We start from the raw sequence: 26,989 nt of genomic DNA on the forward strand, positions 1-26,989 counted from the left end.
CTGCTGTTGCCAGCTTTGACATAGACAGAGGTGGTCACAAGCCAAGGAATGTGGGTGGCCTCGATCTAGAAACTGGGAACAGCCCTCAGCTGATAGCCAGCAAGAAAACAGAAACCTTAGTCTTACAACCACTTGGAATTGAATTCCCCTAGCAAGGAATTAGCAATAAAATGGGTTTTTCCCTACAGCCTTTGGAAAAGAACGCAGCCTACTGACACCTTGATTTTGGTCTGGCAAGATCCATGCCAGAGTTCTGACTTACAGAGCTGTAAGATTAAAAACCTGTGTTGTTTAAGCCACTAAGTTTTAACTCGTTACAGCAGTCATAGAAAACGAATACACACACTATGGAACACTACTTAGCCCTAAAAAAGAAACACACTATTGATACACAGGACATCTTGGATGGATCTCCTGGGCATTATGCTGAGCAAGGAAAGTCAGTATCAAAAGGTTACATAGTGTATGATTCCGTGTACACGGCATTCTCAAAGGAATAAAGCAATAGAGATGGAAAACGGATTAGTGGTTGCCAGGCGTTAGGGATGGTGGGGTTAGGGTAGGCAGGTGGATATGATGTTAAAGGGGCCGCACGAGCGAAGTCTTCGTGGTGGATGATGACTGCAGTGGTAGTTACTCAAATCTACATACATGATGAAATGGCAGAGAACTATACGTATGCATGGTACCAATGTCCATGAAAGATCAGAAATAAAAGCCCCTGACATCGGGAAGCTGGCTTGGCATGCACAGCTATGCCATGTTATTCTCCATTTAGACATAATCACACAAGATACAACCTCAGACAAGGTTACTCTGAGGCTATGATAAAGTGAGACAAAACAAGGTCACTTCATAATTTTTAAGTAACCCATAAAGACAAGGTCACGGTGCCACCCACAAAATACCGACCATCACCCTCTCTTGGCTGAAATCAGTGACTGCTGCTGCTTCACCAATCATAGCTTTAGCCCCCAACGCTAGTCTCCTCTTCCTAGTGATAGGACTCAAGCTGCGCAATTACAGACTTGCTTCTGCCTTCTGACAGCAGACGCAATTCATCTAGTGTGAAACCTACTCCCTTCAACCTCCCCCAAATCACCCAACCAAAACCCAAATTCTACACTAGGTTCTTCCTAACACACTCCTAACACCTAACACATATCTTACCGAGATGCCCCATGGTGTGTGCTCTCCCTCACTGCAGTGAGTAATAAATGCAATTTACTCAGCTAGAGGTGCGTTCTCGGTGGGTCTTTGGCTAGAAGGAACTGCAGCTGGAGGATCTCTCCTATAGTTATGTAAGATGCAACCATCAGAGAAAACTGGGTTCTTGGGATTTCTCCATACTGGTTTTGCAATTGCTTGTAAATCTATAATTATTTCAAAATAAAAAGTAAGGCTGGCTGGGCGCGGTAGCTCACGTCTGTAATCCCAGCACTTTGGGAGGCCAAGGCGGGCAGATTGCTTGAGGACAGGAGTTCGAGATCAGCCTAGCCAACACTCAGCCTGGCCAACATGGCAAAACCACGTCTCTACTAAAAATACAAAAATTAGCTGGGCCTGGTGGTGGATGCCTGTAAACCTAGCTACTTGGGAGGCTGAGGCATGAGAATTGCTTGAACCCAGGAGGTGGAGGTTGCAGTGAGCCAAGATCACACCACTGAACTCCAGCCTGGGTGACAAAGCAAGACTCTGTCTCCAAAAAAAAAAAAAAAAGTAAGGCTTTCTATGTGATTAATATGATGTTTTACTTTGTTTACATGTGCATGCACTTACATAGAAAAATATCATATTACACAGTAGCCAGAAACTTGTTATCAGACGTTCTCTTTGGAGAAGGGGATGGGCTATGAATGGAAACAGATGACTGTACCATTTCCTGAATGAAAAATAATTAAGACTTCCAAAAACTAATAGTAAAATTAAAATACAAATAGGTGATATGACTCAGCACAAACTGCACTCGCTGAATACATCTGAAGAGAAAAGAATAGAAGGAAGAGAAAAAACAAAATCAGAAAACAAAACAAATTAAAATCAACAACAGCCTGGGCGTGGTGGCTCAAACCTGTAATCCCAGCACTTTGGGAGGCCGAGGCAGGAAGGCTGCTTGAGGCCAGGAGTTCAAAACCAGCCCAGGTAGCACAGCGAGACCACCATCTCTAAGAAAAGTTAAAAATTTAGCCAAGTGTGGTAATACACGCATGTCATCCTAACTGCTTGGGAGGCTGAGGCAGGAGAATCGCTTGAACCCGGGAGGCGGGGGGTTGCAGTGAGCGGAGATCGCACCATTGCACTACAGCCTGGAGACAGAGCAAGACACTGTCTCAAAAAATAATAATAATAAAAAATAAAATAAAAATCAACAACAGCTCAAATGGTGATATGATTTGGCTCTGTGTCCCCACTCAAATGTCATCTTGAATTGTACTCCCATAATTCCCACATGTTGTGGGAGGAACCCAGTGAGAGATAATTTAGATCATGGGGGCGGTTTCCCCATACTGTTCTGGAGGTGGTGAATAAGTCTCATGAGTTCTGATGGGTTTATCAGGGGTTTCCGGTTTTGCATCTTTCTCATTTTCTCTTGCCACCACCATGTAAGAAGTACCTTTCACCTCCTGCCATGATTCTGAGTCCTCTCCAGCCATGTGGAACTGTAAATCCAATTACACCTCTTTTTCTTCCCAGTCTCAGGTATGTCTTTATCAGCAGCGTGAAAACATACTAATACAAATGGCCAGTTAGAAAAAAGTGGATCTGGCCGGGCATGGTGGCTCACGCCTGTAATCCTAACACTTTGAGAGGCTGAGGCGGGCGGATCACTTGAGGTCAGGAGTTCAAGACCAGCCTCGCCAACATGGCGAAACTGAATCTGTATTAAAACAACAACAACAGGCCGGGCGCGGTGGCTCAAGCCTGTAATCCCAGCACTTTGGGAGGCCGAGACGGGCGGATCACGAGGCCAGGAGATTGAGAGACGATCCCGGCTAACACGGTGAAACCCCGTCTCTACTAAAAAATACAAAAAAACTAGCCGGGCGAGGTGGCGGGCGCCTGTAGTCCCAGCTACTCGGGAGGCTGAGGCAGGACAACGGCGTAAACCCGGGAGGCGGAGCTTGCAGTGAGCTGAGATCCGGCCACTGCACTCCAGCCTGGGTGACAGAGCAAGACTCCGTCTCAAAAAAAAAAAAAAAAAAAAAAAAAACAAACAACAACAAAACGAAAAATTAGCTGGGTGTGGTGACATACACCTGTAATCCCAACTACTCAGAAGGCTGAGGCAGGAGAATCATTTGAACCTGGGAAGCAGAGGTTGCAGTAAGTCGAGACCCCGTCACTGCTCTCCAGCCTGGGCAACAAGAGTGAAACTCCATCCAAATAAAAGAAAAAGAAAAAAAAAAAAAGGAAGAAAGAAAAAGTGGATCAGAGAAGTCCAAAGATCAGGAATCAGAAACATACCTGTGGGTGGGGAAACAGCTCGCAAGTGGAAAGTGAACTGGCTAGTGCTCCCCGAGGGAGGAGCCAGGTGAACTGAGCAGGAAGCCAAAGGTAAAAAACACCATGCAGGCCGGGCATGGTGGCTCACGCCTATAATCCCAGCACTTTGGGAGGCCGAGGTAGGTGGATCATTTGAGGTCAGGAGTTCGAGACCAGCCTGGCCAACACGGTCTCTACTAAAAAGACAAAAAGTTAGTTGGGCATGGTGGCGCACACCTGTAATCCCAGGTACTCAGGAGGCTGAGGCAGGAAAATCGCTTGAACCAGGGAGGCAGAGGTTGCGGTGAGCCAAGATGGCACCACTACACTCCAGCCTGGGTGACAGAGCGAGACTCTGTCTCAAAAACAAACAAAAAACACCATGCAACAAGTCATGGAATCTTGAGATTGTTGGAACTTTCCAGACGAAGAGCTGTCCAGCTTATGCCTCTGTGTACGTCTCTTTTGAGAGTGCGTGTGCGTGTGTGTGTGTGTGTGTGTGTGTGTGTGTGTGTGTTGGAGCTTGGGATGGGGGATGAAGCCAGATAAAGAATTTGCTGAAATAATGCACTGATAAATTGGCAGCTCTCCTGGCTCCCACTGCACACTTTTTCTTTCTTTTTTTTTTAATTTTACTTTTAGTTCTGGGACACATGTGCAGTACGTGCAGGTTTGTTACATAGGTATACATGTGCCATGGTGGTTTGCTGCACCCATCAACCTGTCATCTAGGTTTTAAGCCCTGCATGCATTAGGTATCGGTCCTCATGCTCTCCCTCCCCTTAGCCCCCTACCCCCGACAGGCCCTGGTGTGTGATGTTCCCCTCCCTGTGTCCATGTGTTCTCATTGTTCAACTCCCACTTATGATTGAGAACATGTCACTGCACACTTTTTCTAGCTCAGTCTTTAGGCACCCCTCTCTGGGACAGGGAGGAAAGGTGTTGCTTGGAGGTTACTAAACCTTACCCACCTGTGCTACGCAGAATAATGGCCCTCAAAGAACCATGTGTCCTAATCCCTAGAACCTGTGATATGTCACCATATATGGCAAAAGGGACTTTGCAGATATGATTAAATTAAGGAGATGAGGAGATTATCTTAGATTACCTTGGTGGGCCTAAAATAATCACAGGGGTCTTTACAAGAAGAAGATAGGCAGGTCAGAGAAAGCGATGTGATGATGGAAGCAGAGGTGGGAGTGACACGGGGCTATGAGACAAGGAACCAGGCAACTTCCAGAGGCTGGCAAAAGCAAGGAAATGGATTCTTCCCCAGAGCCTCAAGGAGTGCAGCCCTGCTGACACCTTGCTTTTAGCCCAGCTAAAATGATTTCAGACTTCTGTCCCCCAGAACTGTAAGATAATAACTTTCTGCTGCTTCAAGTTACAAGTTTCTGGTAATTTGTTACAGCAGTCACAGGCACTAATACATCCATGGATCGAGGCGCAACATATTCTAGTTACATTAAAGTAAAGATAGAGGGATAGAGGTTCAGATCATCAGCTGATTCAGGACTGTGGACTTTCAAGGGCTCCCATCTCTCCTCCTTCAAATCTGCAACTGCCTTAAAGAAAGAGAAGAGCTTCCTTTTAGAAATATCACACTTATTCCCATGTAAGGTAAGCTTTATTCTTTCTCCATAATGCACTTGTTATCAAAAGACATATGTGATAGAGCTTGAAAACCACAAAAATATAGGGTACCTTGGTTGCTTATTTCATAATATAGCTTGGAGATGTTTTCACATCTGTACACATGTTATCCTTTCATACAGTCACTCCACACTCTGTGTATTTTACCTTTAGTATAGGTACTAATTACATCAATAATACTTCTTTAGGGTATATAAGTTCTAATTATAGCACTCCAGAGGGAACCATGATTATCAAAACCTAAATATCCACATGTATTATTAAATTCATCTTATTTTTCATTTCATTCATTAACTGTAAACTATTTTCCCCCAAAATTTCCACCTTAGTAATGTTCTGCACTTTTGTTCTTTTCTTTATTTATTTTCATTAGAGATGGGGGTCTCACTCTGTTGGCCAGGGTGGCCTCCGACTCCTGGCCTCTGGCAATCCTCCCTCCGGCCTTGGCCTCCCAAAGTGCTGGGATTACAAGCATGAGCCACCATGTCCAACCCATGTTTATTTGAAATCTATATTATTAAATTAGGACAACATGACTATATGAAATAATAGGCTTATTTTTTCTAACAAATATAAACAGGCATAAAGTTTTAAGTATGTACGTGTTGGTTTTTCCACATAATTTTGAAACTTTCTTTACCTTTCTGTATATGGCAACTTGGAAGTCAATTTTTAACTTATCTCCAAGGTTCTAATTTAATGACTTGATACTAAAACAAAACTGAATTTCAGTCTTTTGTGTAATTTTTAGCCTCCAGAACAGTTGACTCAGACTGTGTATCAGATCCTGTAAGGGACATGAGGTTATAATTTGGGAAAGCTACAGAGAAGATCATTTTATGTTCTAGAATAGATCATGATTTTATGTTCTAGCATAGATGATTTTATGTTCTACAACAGCCCTAGGAAGTTAGCAGGAAAGGGAACTGATATAAACCTGAAGCTTATGCTGCCTGCTACGCCATGAATCATAGAGTCCTTTGTCTCTGACCCAGGTGTCTCATATCTTCCGCCGGCACTCATGAAACTACCTGTTTAACTTGTTAGCTGCAAGTAGAGTAAAATCTCAGCTGCTTCAGTGATTAGCCAAGAGCACCAAAATATACTTAATAAATTTAACACATAACAGGCTAATAACTCAGAAACTCCGCTGAGAGACACTAAGGATCTAAATAAAGAGATATACTACATTCAAGGGTTGGAAGACTCACTACTGCTTAGTTGGCATTTCTCCGCAAACTGATCCATAGAGTCAACGTAATCCTAATCAAAATCCAAAATAAAAATTTTGAGGACACTGACAAGATGAATTTTAAGTTTAGATGGCAAACCAAAGGACCTAGACAGCCAAACAAACTTGAGAAAGAAGAAACAGGTTGGGGGACTATATTACCCGGTCTCAAGAAGTACTTTGGTCTTGAAATATAGCTAATTTACAAAACAGTGTAGTATTAGCATAAGGGTAGACATACAGATCAATGGAACAGAATAGAGTCTAGAAATAGACCCATACATACATGGGGCAATTGATTTTCAAAAACAGTGCTGAGGTAAATTGATGCTGGAAAAGATATGTTTTTCAACAAATAGTTCTAAAACAACTAGCTCTCTAAGTAATATAAATGGATCACCAGGAAATGTGGAGAAACAGATCTAAGAGAGATAATAACTGTGCCATGTATTTGTATTTTTATCCTAAAACTGACTCCTGAATTAAGAAACATCAGCTCCCCTTTAATCTGAGGAAACTAAAGTTCAAAACATGACCTTACAGCTAGGAAACATTGAAAACAGGATTCAAGCCTGGATATCTCTGAATCTAAGGGTTTCCCTAATGTGGGGAAGGAATGGCACTATGCAGAGATGAGTGAGAAGACAGCGTTCCCAAGTCACTCGGGAAGCTGAGTTCGCGCCCAGCCCTTGGCCTCTCTCTACATCCCCAGGGCCCAGCTCAGTCCCAGCTACCCGGCAGAAAAAGATGAGGGATGTTGATTTCACATTTTGTTTTCAAGATGTTGAGTTTGGAGGTGGTACAGGTACAGTGTCCCAAGGCCATGGAACTGTGATACCCTGCTGTCTCCTTAAGGGAGCTGGGATCCGAGTTCCAATGGTCCCTAAGCTCAGGAGGTGGTTCAGAGTCAGAGGATGTTGCCCACTGTTGCTGGGGGATGCCGTCTGGTGGGAGAGGGACATGGGGACAACTGTGGAGGGCTCAGCATCCAGGCCACCGTTCAAGCCCAGAGGATCCTCAACATAGAGCACTCAGGAGCAGGGCACAGCAGCTCCTCAGAGGGGACCTGTTTGTCTTGGAGCTGGTACTCCAGAAGTGGGGCAGAGGAGCTAATGAGACGCGTCCTTCCCAGTTACATCCCAGGATGCTGGGTAGGGCCCTTCCGCAAGGACAGTGCAAGGGTTTGCGCGCTCATTGGCCTCTGGTTGGCCGCGTTAAGAGTCTAGTATAGCCTAGCATAAATCCTACAAGGTTTTCAGCATCTGTCAACCTCCCCAGCTTTTCCTTTTGCTTCTCTACTTGAGCCCCCTAACAATTGCTTTGACAGTCCATGCTTCCTATTCCTTATCTCCAGACACGCCTCACTTCCAAAGAATTCTCAGCCTTCCAAAAATCTCTGGATTTCCTGAACACTCCAAGGATGAATTCACCGGCCCAAAGTCTTCTCTCAACCTTGAGTTTCTTTTTCCTTCTTTACTTTCTGAGGATTTCTAGTAATTTGAGTCAGCAGTGTCACTTTCCCCATTTTTTATTCTGGAGTTTTCTTCCCACGATTCTTTTCTCTGCAGCTGCAGGGCCTATTCCAGGGCTGGCAGAGAGCTGGCATTTATTCCGTGCTGCTGGAGTTCAGGAAACTAACGAGGTCTCAGGGTGTCCATATGTGTTTGCTCCTCTCTGCCATGTGCAATTTCACCATATCCATTTTTAAACACACAATGCAATTCGACACACTTGGAAGCATACACATAGGCTTCAATGTAAAAGCAGAAAGCACATGTAGTCAGGATACCCACCACCTTTAGGTGACCACTTATCCCTGGAGAGAGAGTAGGTGGCTTTAGCTATATCTCGGGCATCATCAAACTTTCCATAAAAGGCCAGATAGCAAATATTTCAGGCTTACAAGTCCATATGGTCTCTGTCTCAGCTATTCAACTCTGCCATTGTAGCGTGAAAGCAGCTATAGACAATACATAAATGAATGAACATGGCTGTGTTCCAATAAAACTTTATTTATGGGCATTGAAATTTGAATTTCATATAATTCCCTACGTTCTTCTTCTTCTGACTTTTTGTTCCAACCTTTAAAAATGTAAAAACTATTCTTGGCTTCACAAGTCATACAGAAACAGATGAGGGGCTGGGTTTGGCCAGTAGACCACACTGTGCTGATTCCTGGACCTGAATCATTTCTATTTCTAAGAAAGACAGAAAAGAGAAGAGAGGCAGGTATGGCTATGTTAAGGTTTGTTCAACCTGAGAGGTGACTGTCTGCAATATTATTTTCTATGCTTTTCTCTACTACTTTCAAATATTTTAGAATTTTTTAAAACTTAGAGAAAAGAAGGGGAAGGGCTGGAAATAACCCCTCAATGATCCCAGAGCTTATTGGTGGGTGCCAGATTAAAGGTGATTTTTATTTTTCTTCTGTTCTGTAATAGATATTTACTGTTTTTTGTAATCTTAGGAGTTGGGTGTTTTGGTTTTTTTTTTTTTTTTTTTTTTCCCGAAACAGGGTCTCACTCTGTTGCCCAGGGTGGAGTGCAGTGGTGCAATCATAGATCATCACAGCTTGGAATTCCCAGGCCCAGGCAATCTTCCAACCTCAACCTTTTAAGTAGATAACATCACAGGCCCGTGCCACCGCAACTGGCTAATTTTAACATTTTTTGTAGAGATGGGGTCTCACTATGTTGCCCAGGCTGGTTTCAAACTTCTGGCCTCAAGTGATCCTCCCGCCTTGGCCTCCCAAAGTGCTGGGATTACAGGCATAAACCATGGTTCCTGGCCATAAACATTATTATTGTTGTTGTTGTTGTTGTTTAATGTAGATGGAGGGGTTTGGCCCAAACTGGTGGTCTGTCTCCTGGGGACCTTCCATAACTTAGGAGCCTCTTCCAGAATGTTCCCCGACACACAGGAGCCGGAGCACTCCCTGTGCTAGTAAAACCGGCCCGTGCCACTGCAGACGGCATTGCCAAAGTTGGGGGAGGGGAGGAGGACCACAGCCTGGGTTCTCTGAAGCTCAGGGTCCCAGGAGAGTTCAGAGGCTGCTACTGATGGGGAGAGACACTCATCCCACCCTGTTTGCTGCTAAACCTACAATTGTGAACAGGTTTCTAGATACCAGGTGGAACCATGACTGTATCGACAGTTAATGGGAAATCCAAGCTTTTCTTGCACCTCCATTTTCACCAAACTTCTCCAATGCTTTCCTATTCTGCACCCCACACCTGCTCTCCCCCAAATAATCAATCCCCTGCAGCCTCCAGCACCTTTCTCGCCTTCTCCTGAAGCTGCTCCCTAAAGACCCCCCTTGCCCAGTCTGATGCCACGACCCCTGCAGCATCAGCATCCAAGGCAGGCCCATCAGCCATGTCCACAGCCTGCCGGGCCCCCATCCCACCCCAGCCCTCATTGACCCTCATCCTCCCCCTTCTTAACACCTTTCCAAGGGGCTTATCTCACCACCATCTCCCACTCCTCTCGCTGTAAGGACAACCCCTGGACTTCTTTGTGGGTGTCAGCCTACCATCCTGTGGGAATTCCAGGAACTAGTTCAATGTTTACAAATAAAACCTATGAAGTAACATAATACGAGGGTGGGCCACATAGAACCACTGACTTCTTTTCTTGCCAAATACAGATGTTTTTAAAAAATGAACACAATTTAGTATGGTGCATACTAGACATTTATGCATTACATAAAAGGAATGTTCTAACCTCAAAGAATCCAAAGACCATCATCTCAGAAAAAAAAGAGGCACCAAAATGGATTACTGAAGTGAAATGGATGTTATGGGAAACTCGCTGTAATGCCCTTACAGTCCTCATTTCACCGCAGGCCAGGGGGAGATCACGGCAGGAGGCCAGCACTGGCCCTCGGATGGCGGCAGCCTCTCTCCTGTGTCAGCCCTTCCAAACTTCCCAGCTCCTCTCCACCAGCCCTCTGCCTTCCCCCATCCTGCACCTGCTGGCCTCCTTCAAGACTCCCCAGGAAGCGGACTGGCCTCCCTGCTCCCTCTTCCCACTTTCTTCTCCCTGCACCATACCAGTCTAGCTTGTGGGTCGCTAAGAGTTCTTTTCCTAAATCACAGCTCTGGTAAGTATAGTGAGGGTTAAACATCCTGGACTCTGCCACTCAGTAGCTAGGTGATGCTGAGCAGGTCACTTAATCAGTCTGAGCCTCAGTTTTCTCATCTACAAAATGGAGCTGATAACGCTACCTGGGAGAATGACGATTTAAGGCAGGATGCATGTAAAGGACTTAGGAGAACCCCTGGCACTGTGTAAGTGCTCAAGACATGGAGATCACTGTTACCATTCCTGCTATTTTCAAAATACTTCCTTTGATTCCCAGTAGCCTGCCAGGGGCTGTTCTCCCCTCTTTGCTCATCGCTCAAGGCCCTGCCTACCTTTCTAGTCACACCATCTGCTAACCTTATGCTAAGACTACCTTCCCCTTGGCCTCTGAGCTCCCAAGGGCGGGGGCCGGCTATATCTGCCATGGCAGCCCCTGGCACACAGGTTGCACATACTAGGTGGTGCACTAAAGCTCTGCTGCTCTGAACAAGTACCAGTGAGACCCATGGCAGCCTCTTAGGGGAGGGATGCCAAGAAACCACCAAGGTGGGTCCAATCCCCACTGGCATCACGTTTTCTTTCTAGATCAGCCCTAACTGATTTGCAAGCAACCCCTCAGACTTTGGATGAACAGCTAATAATGACAATTCTCCCAGCCTATAATGACATCCTATGCTGTGTCATATCTATCTGTTACATGTGCTTCTGAGTCCAGAGATGTTCAGTGACTTGTCTGCAGTCACACAGCATTTATGACCTAGTCAGGACTCTGTACACACTCCCAGGCCAAACTCTGTGTCCCCAGAATAGAGGTATACATGGATAGAAAACCAAGCTTATTCCAGATTGCCAATTTTTTGGTTTCCAATCTCCAAACCAAAGTCCACAAATCCCCATGCCAACCAGGAAGGAGTCATCTCCAACTGCCCAGCACCCTTGGGCCCCACTCTCTCCTCTTCTCCCCTCTCTGCCTCATCAGCCAGGGGCTTGGGCGAGGGAGACAGAGCCTCATGGCTCCCACATCTCCCTCCCTGTGCTCTGCCTTGTTCATTTCACAGCTATGTTGGCACATTGCCTCCAAAGGCCAAGGAAAAAGAAACAGCACAGCCCAGATGCCGACAGTACTCTCCTATCTGTCACAGAGAAGAGAAGAGGGAAATAAAAGCTAACAAGACTTCCAAAAGCAAAATCCCCAAACCACCTCTCAGGTACCCAGCAGCTATCAAAGTCAACACAGGAACCTGGCGAAGGGAGGAAAACCCATCCCCAATAAAACGCAGGCAGTTGTGGATCTGAGATTCGGAGACTGAGCACTGCCGCATTTCCAAGGGCGTGATGGGCATCCTCGGTGGCACTTCTCTGCTAACGTACAGGTGGTCTGTCTAGACCGATGAACCAAGCCTGTCTTTGCTGAGTACCGAGTCTACCTTTTTTTTCCATTATTATTATTTGGAGGGCTATTGAGATTCCCCTTGCTTCCTTATTTATGCAACTGGGAAATCACAGCACAGAGAGCTGCTTCCAAACTGAAGGCCACATGGGCCAATTTCAGATGGATAATTAAATATTGAACAAACGCTGAAATGCCTCTACTGAATCGGGATGGCTAAAAATAGCCACCCCGCCACTCCTAGAGCGGGCACACGATACATGGGCATCTCGGCTGCTCATTCTCAAACCCCTCCTCCCTGCAACTGTCAAGCGCAACCTTCCCGGGAAACAGCAGTGGAGGCGGAGGGAAATAGACTCCCTGAATACCTACTTAATGGAAAACAAAACTTCAGCTCCCAGCAAGCTCTGAATGTTCCTGACCAGGAAATACTCTCCCTTTCCTGACATTTAACCAAGTGGCCCCGAGAGGGAGGTGCAGGGGAAATATCACAGCCATTGCCTTTCTCTTTAAAATAGTCACAAGGCTTCATGTCATTTCTAAAGCAAAACACGTATGCAACCTGGTATGTGAACGTGTGTGTGTCAAGTTCAACAGTACACGGGAGTTGAATCACCATTCTCTCCCCCAAGAAGACCCAGTGAGGAGCCCGGGCACTTCAGTTTCCCTATCTGGACTCATCTTAGGGAAAGCAACCAACTATGCCAACACCAAAACAGGACACAAAGGGATCTGAGCTCCAGGTCTGGATTTCTCATGAACGTCTTTAGGTAACCACGGGCAAGTGGTCTTGGCTCTGTGGGCCTCAGTTTCCCCAGTTGTCAAGGGGAACAGTTGGCTCCTGGTACTGGAACCACAAGTACCCATCTCTCCAACCTCCCCATTCAGTAGCTGGGCAAATAGGCTCCAAGCCCCCCACCCCGTGCCCCCAGGTCTTAGTAAGTATGGAATTAAACAGAAGGATGGAGATAGAAGAACCAAAACCTGAACCACTGAGATGAGGAGAATGACCTGGGTCCATTCCAGCGCTCTCTGAGTTGCAGCAACCAAGAAAGTTAGAGGGAGCCCTGGGGCTTCTGAGCATGAGCTTTTGAGTCCAGTGGCCTGGGTTCAAACCAGTTATTTCACCACCCTGAGAGGAAAATGCAGGGGAAATATCACACCCAGAGCTTGGTTTCCTCAGTTTCCTCACCTGGCAAAGGAAAGTAACAACAATAACCCCTACCAGCTAGGAGGACTAGAGAGCTGAGATGCGACATGAGGTAATCTGGGGAAGCTCTTGGCATGGGGCTGGGCACACATTCAGCTTGGTGAAAGGGAGCTATTCTCTTCCTGATTATTAAAGGTGATGAGGGTGGGTCAGGAAGGACAAAGGCAAGAGGCTGACATTCCAGCAGATTCACTGGGGCCTGTGGCTTCCTTCAAGGACCTAGAAAGCTCTGGGGATTAGACCTCAGCTATCTCCCCAGACTCCAGGGAACTCACAACAGGGGACTCTGAACCCTCAGCACTAAGGGCTTTGGTGGAGAAACATGGCTGAGGCCCTGAGACCTGTCACATGCCCTAGGAAAGGGCATGGTTGGCAGCACATGAGTGACAGCAGGATCCAGGGGGCAGGGGCAGGCCAGGGAGGTCCCACCTGAGCTATCCCAGGCAGGTGGAGGAGGCAACCAGATGCCAACAGGGCCACTCCCCTGCCTCCCTCCCAAGCTTTGACAAAGATTGTGAGAGACAATTGCCATGAACACCCAGTGGAGTCACTAGCTGTGAAGGGAGGTGGCCTTCTCAAAGTCAGGGCCTGACCTCAGAAAGGTCTGCCTGCCCATGGATATCGCAAGGTGAATCTGAGGACCTGGAGGTGGGCAGAGCTGGGCTCCACCATTTCTGAGTTGTGTGGCTTTGAGCAAGGCTTTCATTCTCTGGGCTACAGTTTCCTCACCTATGAAATGAGGGTATTATCAGTATCCATCTCACAGTGTTGTTCTGAACACTGCATAAGACAAGGCAAGTTCAGAGTTGAGCTCATTGCCAGGCACAGAGCAGGCACGCGGCACACAGGAGTCATAACAAAAAGGAGCCATTTTTACCCACATTACACGACCTGAGAGGGAGTGAGCTCCCCAATCCTTGAGGTATGTAAGGAAGAGGAGGTACTGGAAAGGCTAGGGCCAAGCCCCAAATGAGAGATTGTGTCTCAGCAGAAAAAGAAGAAGAAACAAGGCAGAAAAGGGCATAATGATGATTTCACAGGTCTCATCCAAGGTGCAGGCAGAGAGCCAGGCCTAGGGCCCTTTCAGGGAACATCTGAAAACTGCGGAACCACAAAACACAACATTTGAAAACTGGGAAACCACAAACCCCCCACCTCAGGGCTGTTCTCAGGCTCGCCCCACTCATGGACTCCAAGCTGTTGCCCCAGAGGCCTCTTGCAGACCTTATCAAAGCCAGGGTCCCGGCCAGGCGCCGTGGCTCATGCCTGAAATTCCAGCACTTTGGGAGGCCAAGGCAGGTGGATCACCTGAGGCTGGGAGTTCAAGACCAGCCTGACCAACATGGAGAAACCCCGTCTCTCCTGAAAATACAAAATTAGCCAGGCGTGGTGGTGCATGCCTGTAATCCCAGCTACTCAGGAGGCTGAGGCAGGAGAATCGTTTGAACCCAGGAGGCGGAGGTTGTGGTGAGCCAAGATCACACCATTGCACTCCAGCCTGGGCAACAAGAGCGAAACTCCGTCTCGTTAAAAAAAAAAAAAAAAAGCCAGGGTCCTCCGAGAAGTTACCCACCCCCCATGGTGGCACACAGGTCCTTACCTAACTGTTCTCTTGGTTAGGAACCAGCTGTGTGAAACCATCCTCCTCTACCATGCAGGCAAGATACAGAGGCATGCAAGAGGGTTGCCTATAGGCACGGAGGAGGACCTGACCATCTCAAGAAAAAAACATCTGCAAAATCCCCAGCTCCCAACCAGGGCCTGGCAGGTGGCTGGACCCCTAGAAAAACTCAGATGAAAATATGAATAACATAATCAAAACCCCTCATGGCTATGGGTATAGGCATTCCAAGGGGCAGCAGAGCAGGATTAACCCCCCTCGACAGATGGGGAAACTGAGGTCCTATGATGTGTCCAGTCATACAACCAGTCCGAGGCTGAGCTGGAAATAGAGCCCCTGCCTCCCACTAACCACTGCTCTGTCCCCTAGAAAGAGCCCTGTGCCCTCGTGCACCCCAACAAGCTGGCCTCCCCTACAGACTGGGGGCTTGGCGAGGGCTGGGAGCACATGTGATTCATCTCCATGTGCCCCGGCACCCAAGCTGAAGACCAGCACATAGTAAGTGCTTAAGAGCTGCTGGCTGGCTGAATGAAAGGATCAGAACTTTATCCAGGGCTACAGGAAAATTTCTGTTTCTCCTAGCAGCCCTGGGGAAACATGGGTCAGAGACAAAACTTTTCTTGGTGTGACTAGGTGGGGAGGCACCTTGCTTATGACACCCTTTGGGGGACAGGATCCCCCCAAATCCATAGGGCATGCCCAGCCTTCAGGTGGAGTCAGGGATACAGTGGGAAATGGCAAATGGCCCTCGCCCTCTGAAGGTCAGTGTTTCTAACCCACTTCCAGCTACCCTCCAGCTTCGTGCTCTACCCCCTACCACAGCAGGTCTCACTCTGCCTGTTCTTCAGACGGGGAAACGGAAGCCCAGAAAAGGGTAGAGCCTAAGCCCCTTATTGGGTCAAACTAGGGAGACTGCAGACACTGTCCCTCACTCACAGCCCTACCAGGGACAAAGCCCTGGTCCCTTCCCCCAACCTGGCCAGTTGCAGAACCTGGCAGCTACCAACTCTTCCTTGCACTTTTCTGTTTCTGAACAAATACGCAGCCTGAGTTCTTGGTCATTTTCCTTCCATACTAGTGCCAGAGGCCAGAAAGGGTGTGGGGGCAAGAGTCTGATCCAAGCTGAGATGCTAGGCACCACCCATTCCTCTGAGGTCTGATGCTACCATACGATGGGACCAAGTCCCCAGATGGATAGGGAGACTGAAGTTCAAGGTCAGAAGGGACTGGCTCAAAGGCCACGGGGTAGCTTCCTCAGCCTGAGTTTCTCCCTGGGTGGGGCCCTGCCCTCAGCAGGTGGTTGTGGCTCTGGGGCAGAGTCAGGTGTCTGAGGCTTTAGTGGAGAGAGGGCAATGGCTGCCCCAGCTGCCTCCCACCAAGGAGGACAGGGTGCCTCCAGCCTCCACCCCACACCCTGGCTGCAGCTCTAACTCACTCCTCATCACTCAATGCCTTTTTTTAAAAAAAAACAAAAACAAAAACAAAAATATTGAGACCGGGTCTTGCTATGTTGCCCAGCCTGGTCTTGAACTCCTGCGCTCAGGGATTCCTCCTGCCTTGGCCTCCCAAAGTTCAAAGCCCTTTATCATATCCAAACTACTGTTGCCTGCCCTTCCCCACCCACCGACCCAGCCCCTTTCCCAATCCACCCTCCTCCCCAACCCCAGTAGGAACTCTATCCTCAACACCCAAGTCGTTTTCCTTCTCCCTGACTGCACAGTCTGTTCATTCTGTCCAGAGAGAGGACAGTAGCTCACCCTCAGCTTCAGCCTTAGTCCCGGGCACTGGCTTCTGGCCCTCACATGACCCTGTCACTGCTAGCCCCACTGACAACACAAGGTCACTGAGGCTTGGAGAGGTAACTGGCTGAAGAATAGTTGTGTGCACAGCTGAGGCTTGAACTCAGATCTGACTCAATGACTCCCTCTGCCAAGGGAAATCCTATCCATTTTGTGAGATCCCATCCAAATGTCACCTCCTCTGTGAAGCTCTCCCTGGTTTCCCCAGATATAACTTCTGTTCAGAGACAGTCTCCTCCCCACTCTCTGCAGGCTGTGAGCTCCTTTAAGGCGGGGACACAAAGCAGTGATCCTGTGCATGTGGGGTCTGGGAGCTGGGGCTCAGGTGACAGCCCCTGACACATTGATTATCCCCTGCCCGGTCAGCTGAGCAGGAGTGGGACTCCTGTTACAGTCAGGGATGGAACTGGGCTGAGCTGAGAAGAGGGAAAGGTCATGCAGGGCATTTCTGAGGCAAGGGGGGGCGGGCAGAGGGGGTGAGGTGACATGAGGTGGGTGCAGAAGGAGAGGCCCCAGGGTGGTCTAAACAGTACTGGGCATTTTCACAGCTCCCATTTCTCAGTTTCTTCACTGAATCCTCCGCATATGGCAGGTCCATTTCACAACCAGGAAAACTAAGCTCAGAAAGGGGTGAAATGACTTGCCCAAAGTCACAAAGCTTGAGCTCAGATTCCCAGTCTCCCAGACCAAGTCCAGGGGGAGGTAGTAAGTACAGAATTGATAGTACAAGCCTTTCCCCAGGTCTTAGAAAGTACAGAATTAAATTGAAGGACAGAGATAGAAGGACAGAGATAGAAGAATCAAAACCTGAACCTCTGAGACAAAGCCTTTCCCCAGGTCTTTAGTACTCCCTCCAGGGGGAGGGAGTACTAAAGGCTTAGTACTGTTAATTCTGTACTTACTAAGACTTCAGGAAAGGCAGGAGCTGGGGGATCACAGGCTTTGAGAGACCCTTGAGGACTGAACTACCAGCACACACCTGTGCATACCCTTAACCTCAGCTTGAACCCTTCTGCGCACGGGGAAGTCACCACTTTCTGAGGAAGCCCTGGACTGCTGCTCAGTCCTGACTGTGGGAATGGGGAAGCAAATGAACACTGCCTGCCTGCTTCATTTACCCTCACACTGACAAGAAAACTGAAGTTCAGAGGCAGCTCAGCCCAGGTCACACATCGGCAGCGTGCAGGGTGGGAATGCGGCCCCTGCATGGCATTTGTTGGCACAGGGCCCGGCTTCCCACTTTCAAGATGACCTGATGGTGTCAACTCGGCCCAGGTCCCGGCTAAGGCGCCGTCTTTCTCCTCCCTTCCACCCCACGGGCACCCTCGGTGGGCCTGAACCTCTGCCCAGGACTCCAGCCTCCCCAGAGCCCCTTTGAAGGCCTCCTCCTCCCAGGGGGCTTCCCTCCCTCCCACTCCGCCAGGGAAGGAAGTCCCGGCCCCCACCCGCCCAAACGCAGCCCCCTAGATCACACGCATTTCCAGCCGAGGATCCTGTTACTGGAAAAAGAAAATGCTGCTCGCACCTCCCCCTCCGTCTCGTCCTGCCTCATGAGCTTGATGGAGAGAAACTTTGCAAAGGAGTTGGCGCCCACCCGCTCGAGGGGTCCCGGTTCCTTCCCTGAGGTCCACCCACTTGTCCAAGCACCCAAGAGTGGGGAGCCCCTTAAGTTCCTGGAAATGGAAGAAAGAAGTCCGCGGCCAGGGCTGGGAAGGCAAGGTGTGGGAAAGCCAAGATCCACCCTAGGTTACTTTATTGCCCGGCTGCTGAGTCAACTGAGGCACAGTGGGGTAGGAGGTCTGATCTGAGGTGCGGAGAAAGATTCCAGGCTCCCCTCTCCCTGCCCGTGGCTTAAAAGAAGACCCTAGAGCCTCAGGTTCCCCCGGAGAGAGGAGGACTAGGCAGAAGCGGGAGGAGTGGGGGGTCCGGAGACTCAGGAAGGGGCGGATGAGAAAAACCCCCGGCAAATGGCTGGAAGGAGGATGCCGGTCCCTAGCATCCCAGGGCATCAGGTGGCTTAGTGGCCTTGGGAGGGTCTAGGGGTCAGGGGTCGGGGTGGCGCCTACCCCTGGCAGGCCGGGTCCGGCTGCGGGAGCGGCTCCTCTGTCGCTGCAGCCGGGGCCGCCTCAGCAGCCGGTAGTAGTAGGAGGACCTCCCGGTGCTCTTCCTGGCGCTGCCGCCCGCGGACATGCTGCCGCCCGCCGGGCACCGGGCCGGGCCTGGGCGCGCTCACACGGGCCCCATCGGCCGCTCCGGACCGCCCGGCGGGCGCCCCCGCGTTCTCCCGCGCTCGCCCGAGCGGCCGCCAAGGCCCAGGCTGCCCCACAAAGTCGCTCAAACTCCTCCTCCGCCTCCTGCCCACTCCCGCTCCTAGAGCAGCCGGCCCCGCGGCGGGGGCTGGGGACCGGGAGGCCGGGCTGGCACCGGCCCGGAAAGTCAGTGCGGGAGAAATCCCGGCCTGGAGTTAGCGGGACGAGGCGGCCCGGAGTTTCCCCGGGACCCCAGATGGGTCCCCCCGAGGGTCCTGGCTCCTACCCCCGCGCCCGAGGGTTCGACCGTCGACCTGAGGGCGCACCAGGCACCCAATCCCGCCAGCGCGGGTAGACGGTGCACACCTGCTTGTGCGCCCTCCGGAGCCCAGGGCAGGATGCACGCGTGGGGACCGTCACCTTCAATTAGTGTGCGTTCCTGCCCCAGGCTCGCTGGGCTGAGAAAGGACCCTGACTGCTCCGCAGGCCCGGGCCCAGCCAGGTTGAAAGACTTCCCTGTGATGCAGGATACTTGCCTCTTCTTTACATTTTAAAGGTTGTCCCGTCTGATACACATGTCATTTTTATATAATTAAAATTATGGTGTGTGTTTCAAGCACTCAAAGCACTGAAGGCGGGGCAGAATAATCCCTACCCTACTATAGGGACCAGAAACTCAGGGTGGCATAAGGAAAGGTGCCAACTCCCTCTATTGGACTGGCTGAAAAGCTTTCTCCAAGTCACTCCTCAGCTGAAGAACCTTCCATGGCTCCCCAGAGCACAATGACAATACGTCTAAACATCCTTCCTTGTTATTTGGACCCCAAATAATCTTGCCCCAACCAAAGTCCCTTCCAGCCTCACCTCCGCTCTCCCTAATTCTCACTTCTCTTTGCTGTGCTGCCAGCAGGGACTGCCTTCTTGGCTATTTTCTCCACCTGATCAAAGTCCACCCTTTCAGGGCCCAGCTCCTCCACCCTTCCCTGACCATGGCCCACAGTGATCTCTCCCTCTCCCCGCCCCTTATCCCTTTAGCAACATTCGTCGTTTAAATTATTAAGACACCTGCCTGAGCTGCACCCTTTGAAGTACAGAGGGGAAAACTGAGGCCTTGGCAAGGAGGTCTTGCCTCAGCCACATGGAAAGTGGCAGAGGCAAGTGGTCTTAGCCTGGGGCTCTCAACATTCAAACTTAGGGGTGGGGGTGAGTGTGAGTCACCGCAGGTGCTTGAGGCCGTCTTGGGGGTCTTCTTCCAGAACAGTGGGAGAAAGGTGGGTCCCTGGAGGGCGCCGGGCCGTCTGGGCAGAAATCCAGGCCGGGTTTTGCACGTCACAGAGGAAGCCCCCTCCCTAGCTCTCTCAGCCAGCGGGGAGGGCCCCTAGTCCGGAGGAGCCCGTCTCACAGCTGGAAGCCAGGCGCCTTCCCTGACCAGGGGGGAGGGGCAGGAGGGGTGTTACTCCACCAAATCCAGTCTGGGAAGTCCGGAGCCGTCAGCTGCCCTGGTCCCCTCTTCCAATCCCACGGGGAAGATGGAAAACCAGGGTGCCCAAGAGGACACCCTTAGCTTCCTTCAGGTTAGGCCAGGGGTGCCCAATCTTTTGGCTTCCCTGGGCCACATTGGAAGAAGAATTGTCAGGCCACGTATAAAATACACTCACACTAACCACAGCTGATGATAAAACAAAAACAAAAACAAAAAAACCTCATAATGTTTTAAGAACATGTATGAATCTGTGTTGGGCAGCACTGAAAGCCATCTTGGGCCACATGCAGCCTGTAGAGGTTGCAGGTTGGATAAGCTTGGAGGCATTGCCCTATCTCCTTTCCACAGCAGACATGGTGCAGGAACGTCTTTAAAAAGAAGCCCATGGACAGAGCCCACACGCAGTCACTCAGTCCCCAGGCAAGCTGGGGGGACCTTCTTAGCATGCATCCTCCTCTGGCCAAACCACCAGAACCCAGTTCAGCGCCTCCTCACACAGGTGGGGCTCCGAGCGCCACCTGTCCACACCGTGGCACTTCCAGGGATGACTAACCTCCACAGCCAGGTCCACGGGTTCTGGGGGTGAGGGACTCCCACCCAGGAAGTCCTGCTTAGGGCCGGGGCAACGCTCCTGCTCCCAGGGCCTGAGTTCATCTGGCCCATTTTGTTTCCCAAAGCAGGAACCCTCTGATCAGCCAGGTACTAGTCCCCCCTGGAGGGGACGGGAGGCTCACAGTCAACTCACTGTTATCAGTGGTGTGGGCAAGTGGTCTTGGCCTGGGCCCTCAGATGTCTGAGGAGTATGTGTGGAGGGGAGAGGGAGCAGTGACTTGGAACTCAGGACCTCATCTGTAAACACAGTTGGGCTCCAAAGGTCTGGCATGGTCTCCCCGTTTCAGCTTTTCAAGTTCTTCTCTGTGCCTTAGTTTCCCTACCTACAGGGAGAAGCTATGGACCCCCAATCCATCTGCCTTGTGGAGGAAGGAGGGTCAGCTAGTGAAATGGAGGAAGCTTGTGCATTTCTGCCCTTGGGACGGGAATGGGCATCGCCAACCAGCCCAGCCGAGCATCTCCACGGGCCTGGGGCAGGTACTCGCCAGGTACTGAGTGGGAAGGGGGCAGGGCCAGAGCTAGAAGAGAAAGGGCCCAAGCTCCGTGTCCCTCCTCCTGGCCCAAGACCAGAGCAGATAAAGGCTGCTCCCTGCACAGCTCAGCAGGGGACCTGGAATCAATCTTGCTCAGGAACTAGCTCCCCATCTGCTGCTCCCACCTCCCGCCAGCGCCCCTGTGGTTTCCTCCCTCTGATCAGGAGAAGCCCACTTCCAGTGCCCATCACCACCATTACTACCACTGCTTCCTGTGACAGACCAACAGATCGGGCTTTCCAGCCCTGCCGATGTGAGAGCCTCAGTACCTACAAGGCTAAATGTCTGTCTGGTCTTATTCTGCCACTCCAGAGGGGCTCCTGAATAGGCCCAGCTCCCACCTCTCCCATGTGCTGCTTTATGGGGGACAGGGCTACAGCCCCCAAATCACCCTCGCTCAGTGAACAGACATATTTCTAGGTTTCCCTCAAGACACTCAGTTCAGTGGGTCTGGATGGGGCCTGGAAACATGCGTGTTTAGTGAGTAGGGGCGTGGGTACTGGGGCTGGCTAAATCAGATCTGATGCAACCCCACCAACAGCACCTTCACCCTCCCCTCAAAAGCCTCCCCAGGCAAACTCTCAGACACCAAGCTGTGCCACAAAGCGACCATCTCCCGCTTGTACCCCAACCCATTCCAGAGCCCTTGGTCATCCTCCACTCTTTCCCACCACCAGTCTTCGCCCTGTTGGTGGGACCTGGACGGCTGCCACCAAGCTCTTCCCTCTGCACCCACCTGGTGAATTCCTGCTTACCCTTCAGGACCCAGCTCAAGCATCCCCTCCTTTATTTTTATTTTTATTTTTTAAATTTTTTATTTCCATAGGTTTTTGGGGAACAGTTGGTATTTGGTTACGTGAGTAAGTTCTTTAGTGGTGATTTGTGAGATTTTGGTGCACCCATATCCCAAGCAGTATACACTAAACCCAATTTGTAGTCTTTTATCCCTCACCCCCTTTCCACCTATTCCCCAAGTTCCTAAAGTCCACTGTGTCATTTTTCTGCCTTTGCATCCTCATAACTTAGCTCCCACTTATGAGTGAAAATATACAATGTTTGGTGTTCCTTTCCTGAGTTACTTCACTTAGAGTAATATTCTCCAATTCTCATCCAGGTTGCTGGGAATGCCATTAATTCACTCCTTTTTATGGCAGAGTAGTATTCCATCATATATATATGCACATACATATATATGTCTGTATATACATATATATGTGTATATATATACATGATGGAATAAATAAAGGTCTGGTCTTATTCTGCCACCTCCAGAGGGGCTCCTCAATAGGCCCAGCTCCCACCCCTCCCATGTGCTTCTTTAGGGGGGACAGGGCTGCAGTCCCCAAATCACCCTCACTCAGTACCCTATAGGTATTCACATCAGCAGGGCTGGAAAGCTCAATCTGTATGTATATGTGTGTGTATATATATATTTTATATATATTTCATATATATCTCTCTCTCGCAGTTTCTTTATCCACTCATTGATTGATGGGCATTTGACTTGGTTCCACATTTTTGCAATTGCAAATTGAAGCACCCCCTCCTTTAAAAAGTCTACTCTGACTCCAAGGACAGACACCCTCCTCCTGGCTCCTGGTATACCCCACTAATCAGTTTGAATAATGGGGGCTACTTGTGACGACCAGGGAGGGATGGACCCAAAAAATTCCCCTCTGGGCAGAAAACCATCAGCATCCCTGCTGGAAAAGCAGCAGTGGGTGGCATCAGGGCTGGGCTGAAAGTCCAGGTACATCATGGGCCAGGCCAGGGCTGGGTCAGCAGGGTCACCAGATGCAGGGGAGGGAGGCTAGCCCAAGGCAGTCTTGAATCCCTCTGGGGTGTCAGGGTTGACTGAGGTCAATGAGAAAAGATAAAAAGATTTTTAAAAAGCGTATTGCCAAAATTACCTTTGAAAAGCCTTAAACTGCCCATAAAGCATAGTTTTTCCTCCAGTCTTAAGACAGATCACCCATTTCTGCAGCTGAGCATAAAACAGAAGAGCACAGCCTTCATCGACAGGCCATTCTGTACAGGGGGGATGATAACAGCAACCACAACCAGTTATCTTCAAACACCAGCCTCCCCCAGGGGAAGAGAGATGGTCATGCGTGGGGCACTACAGAAACCCAAGGCTTCTTAACAGGAGGGTTACAAGTTTGACCTCGAGAGGTTTGAGGGTGGAGTTTAGGTTTAATCCTAATCATGGTAGCTGAGCTGCATCTAGCATGCACTATGTCCCAGGTCCTATTCTCAGCATTTTACCCACATCATCTCATTTAATTTCAGAATAATCCTAAGAAGCAGATGGTTATTTCTTTCTCCAAAAGAAATGTCAAGAGGCAGAACGAGGGTAGGTGAGTTCCCTAAAGTCACAGGGCTTGCACTAGGAGGCAAGATTTGAACCCAGGGGGCTGAAAGGAGCAAAGATCATAAGGTTGAGCAGTACTGAATGCAGAGACAGGGAGTGGAAACAGTCTGGAACTTTCTTTAACAGCTAGCTTTGTCAAGGGACAGGAGGAGGCTAGGGGCGACAGGAGTCCTGACAGGGGAAGCATCGGAGCCCACACCAGTCCCCACACAATGGGTGTCTGGAAGGCTCAGAGCTGTCAGGTTTCCTGTTGGGACGAGGGTGGGTGGTGGTGACCGGTGAAGTCCCCAGCCAGGCAGTCCTGCACACATCCGCCTCCAAGGATAGTGTCAACCTTTCAGTCTCTGGATCTCTGGGCAGGGGTGGGGGTGGGGGAACAGGGGACACTCATGGTTAAGGTCATGGCCTCTGCCCCAGGAGGTGGCCTGTCTGGCAGGCAATGACGACTTCCTGCATCCACTGTTCCTCCAGGAATAAGGCTGGACCAGGAGCAGGATCTTCACTAGGAAGAAGGGGGAGACTGGGGCCAGGTCACCCCATTCGGGGAAAAGCATAGACAAGCTCCGTGAGGTCACGCTAAAGCACTCCAGGCTGGCCAGGCGACCACCGCTGCCACCGCCCCCCCCAGACTTCCTCCCAAAGGCCACCGATATATTTAATGACATGACATCCTTTGCAGAAAAACGGTGCAGTCAGGGACAAGATGACCCCAGGCTTGGATGGCTCTGCCCCTCTCAACACAGGCGGAAGCTGGGGACCAGTCAAGCGTGGACATCTGAACACACACAGACAGCGCCTCGGGGAGTGTGAGTGCTTTTCCAATCAAGTCACCCAGGGCTGGGCCGAGGGCAGAGCCCTCGGGAGAGGCCAGGGCTCTAAGAGGGGGTCACCATGTGATATCTCTGGGTCTCAGGTTTCCACGTGTTAAATGGAGATGTGACAGCTCTGCTCAGCTCACCTCCAGATATTCCATCAGGATCTAAAAATCTCCCCATTCCCCAAACCACCACCTACAGGTCCCCTCCAGTCCTCCGGAAGCCCAGGGAAGAGGACACGCACATCTCCCTCGTACATGTCGGCAGCCTGTCATAAAGCCCCGGAATGTCCGAGGTAGAAGGAACCTTGAGAGAAACTGATGAACTGGGGAAGCTGAGGCCCTCAAAATCAGCTGCTTGCCCAGAGGACCCTCCCTAACCCATGGCAAAGCAGAATCTGGCATCAACTCTGCAACCAACGAGGGTCTGGCTGACTCTCTCACCCCAGCACAGAGCAGTCAGGGTGGGGCAGCATCTCTCCCTGAAGATGGGAAAGTGAGGCCAAGGGAAGGAGCGACTCACCCAGGGTCACACATGGGGCTGGGGATTAGGGTGGGCTCCACCTTGGAACCTAAATACAGCTGCCAAGACCACCTCTCCCAGAATGCCTGCTGCCTTCTGCCCACAGGAGCCCTGGGTTTCCACTCCACACTGGCTGCCCTGAAGTTGAGGGCTCCAATCCTGTGGCCCAGGGGAGACTAATCCACTCTCCAGGCCCCAGCCCCAGCCCTCTTTCCTCACCCCAACCCTAGCAGCCAGCATTTCAGCCCAGATGGCCAAGCCTGGAGCCACTCTCTCTGTGTACTTCCTCTCCCTGCCCTGACCCAGAAAAGCTGCCAAGCTCCAGGTGGGCCCCGGGCCCCAGTGAGGCCCACACTCCCTCCTTTCTCCCTGGCCCAGGCCTGGGGCTGAGGTTCCAGGTCTCTGGGCTTCCTCCTCCCCCTTCAGTATGGGCCCAGACAGCTCCGCACCCACTGGGAAACCAGAGGGGGTGGCATATGATCCCAGTGTGAGGTCAGTGAGCCCCCTCCCTTCTCAAGCAGGCCTGCCTGGTCATCTGTGAACCATTTCGTAGCTGGCACTGGCCTAGGTTCCAGGGGAGGGCCTTACTCAACTCCTGCAGAGCCCACAGAGGAGGACAGCTGAATGGGCCACCGTAGTCAGCTCTTAGGAAGCCCCCATCCAGGTGGGGCATTTGGAGTGATGAGCCTTGCCCTCTTTGCTGTGTGACCCCATATCAGTGCCTCACCTCTCTGTGCCTCCATTTCCTAAGGCGTAAAGGGGTATACAAATGTTTTGTGAGGTTGTGGAAGAGTCAAATAACATAGTGGATCAAAGCCTTGTGTATAAACTGACAAGCTTCCCCTCCTGGCTCTTTTCTTTTCTTTTCTCTTTCTCTCTTTTTTTTTTTTTTTTTTTTTTTTTGAGACAGAGTCTTGCTCTTGTTGCCCAGGCTGAAGTGCAATGGCGCGATCGTGGCTCACTGCAACCTCCACCTCCCAGGTTCAAACAATTCTCCTGCCTCAGCCTCCTGAGTAACTGCGATTACAGGCATGTGCCACCATGCCCGGCTAATTTTTGTAGAGACAGGGTTTCGCCATATTGGCCAGACTGGTCTGGAACGCCTGACCTCAGGTGATCCACCTGCCTCAGCCTCCCAAAGTGCTGGGATTACAGGTGTGAGCCACTGCGCCCAGCCTTTCTTTACTTCTTTCTCTTTCTTTCCTTCCCTTCTTTCTCTTTCCTTCCTTCTTTACTTCCTCTTTTTTTTCTTTTTTTTTTTTGACAAGGCCTCTCTCTGTTGCCCAGGCTGAAATGCAGTGGTGGGATTATAGCTCACTGCGACCTCGAGTGCCTGGGCTCATGTGACCCTCCTGCCTCAGCCTACCGAGCAGCTAGGACTATAGACGTGTGTGCCACCATGCCTGGCTAATTTTTTAACTTTTTGGTAGATACAGGGTCTTGCCATGATGCTGAGACTGGTCTTGAACTCCTGGCCTTAAGTGATTCTCCCACCTTATTGTCCCAAAGCACTGGGATTATAGGTTTGAGCCACCACGCCTAGCCTTGGCTATTTCTTTTCTCACTAATTTGTGGATTCATTGAGAGGACAGTTCAGAGCTGATCAGTATAGCTCCCAGTCCAGAGCAGGCTCTTAGCAACACTGGGAGAGATGATGGCAACGTTCGAAAAAAGTGGTTGGGCCTATCTGACCTGGAGTCAGCACTGAGAGAATCTGGAAGAGGGAGAAGTCCTGGAAGACTGCCTGGAGGAGGAGACACTGGCATGGAGCTAGACGACCGAGTAGGAGTTGACTGGGTAGAGAGCAGAAGAGTATATTCTTGGAGGGAGAGACAGCATGAGAAAAGCCCCAGAGATGGAAATGAGCAAAGCATGTACTGGAGACAGTGGGTAAAATGGTGAGGCTGGAGCAGAGGATACAGTGGGGACTGGGG

At 50.3% G+C, this 26,989-nt stretch overlaps 2 protein-coding genes across 9 annotated transcripts in view; both read right to left on the reverse strand.

The window, feature by feature from the left end:
• MORN5 (MORN repeat containing 5) overlaps positions 1-26,989 on the reverse strand; it is a 632,826-nt gene that overhangs the window by 514,060 nt on the left and 91,777 nt on the right. The window lies entirely within an intron of this gene.
• Positions 1-26,989, reverse strand: part of DAB2IP (DAB2 interacting protein) — a 216,683-nt gene that overhangs the window by 114,037 nt on the left and 75,657 nt on the right. Inside the window, exon 1 of one of the 8 annotated variants that reach the window (XM_050761873.1) lies at positions 18,537-18,660. The exons of the other annotated variants lie outside the window; for them this stretch is intronic. Within the exon in view, the coding sequence (XP_050617830.1) occupies positions 18,537-18,660 (124 nt within the window). Of the gene's footprint in view, positions 1-18,536; positions 18,661-26,989 lie in introns of those variants that run through there. 8 annotated transcript variants of the gene reach the window in all.

This window comes from Macaca thibetana, chromosome 15 (assembly GCF_024542745.1).
Source record: "Macaca thibetana thibetana isolate TM-01 chromosome 15, ASM2454274v1, whole genome shotgun sequence".
Taxonomy (NCBI): Eukaryota; Metazoa; Chordata; class Mammalia; order Primates; family Cercopithecidae; genus Macaca; species Macaca thibetana.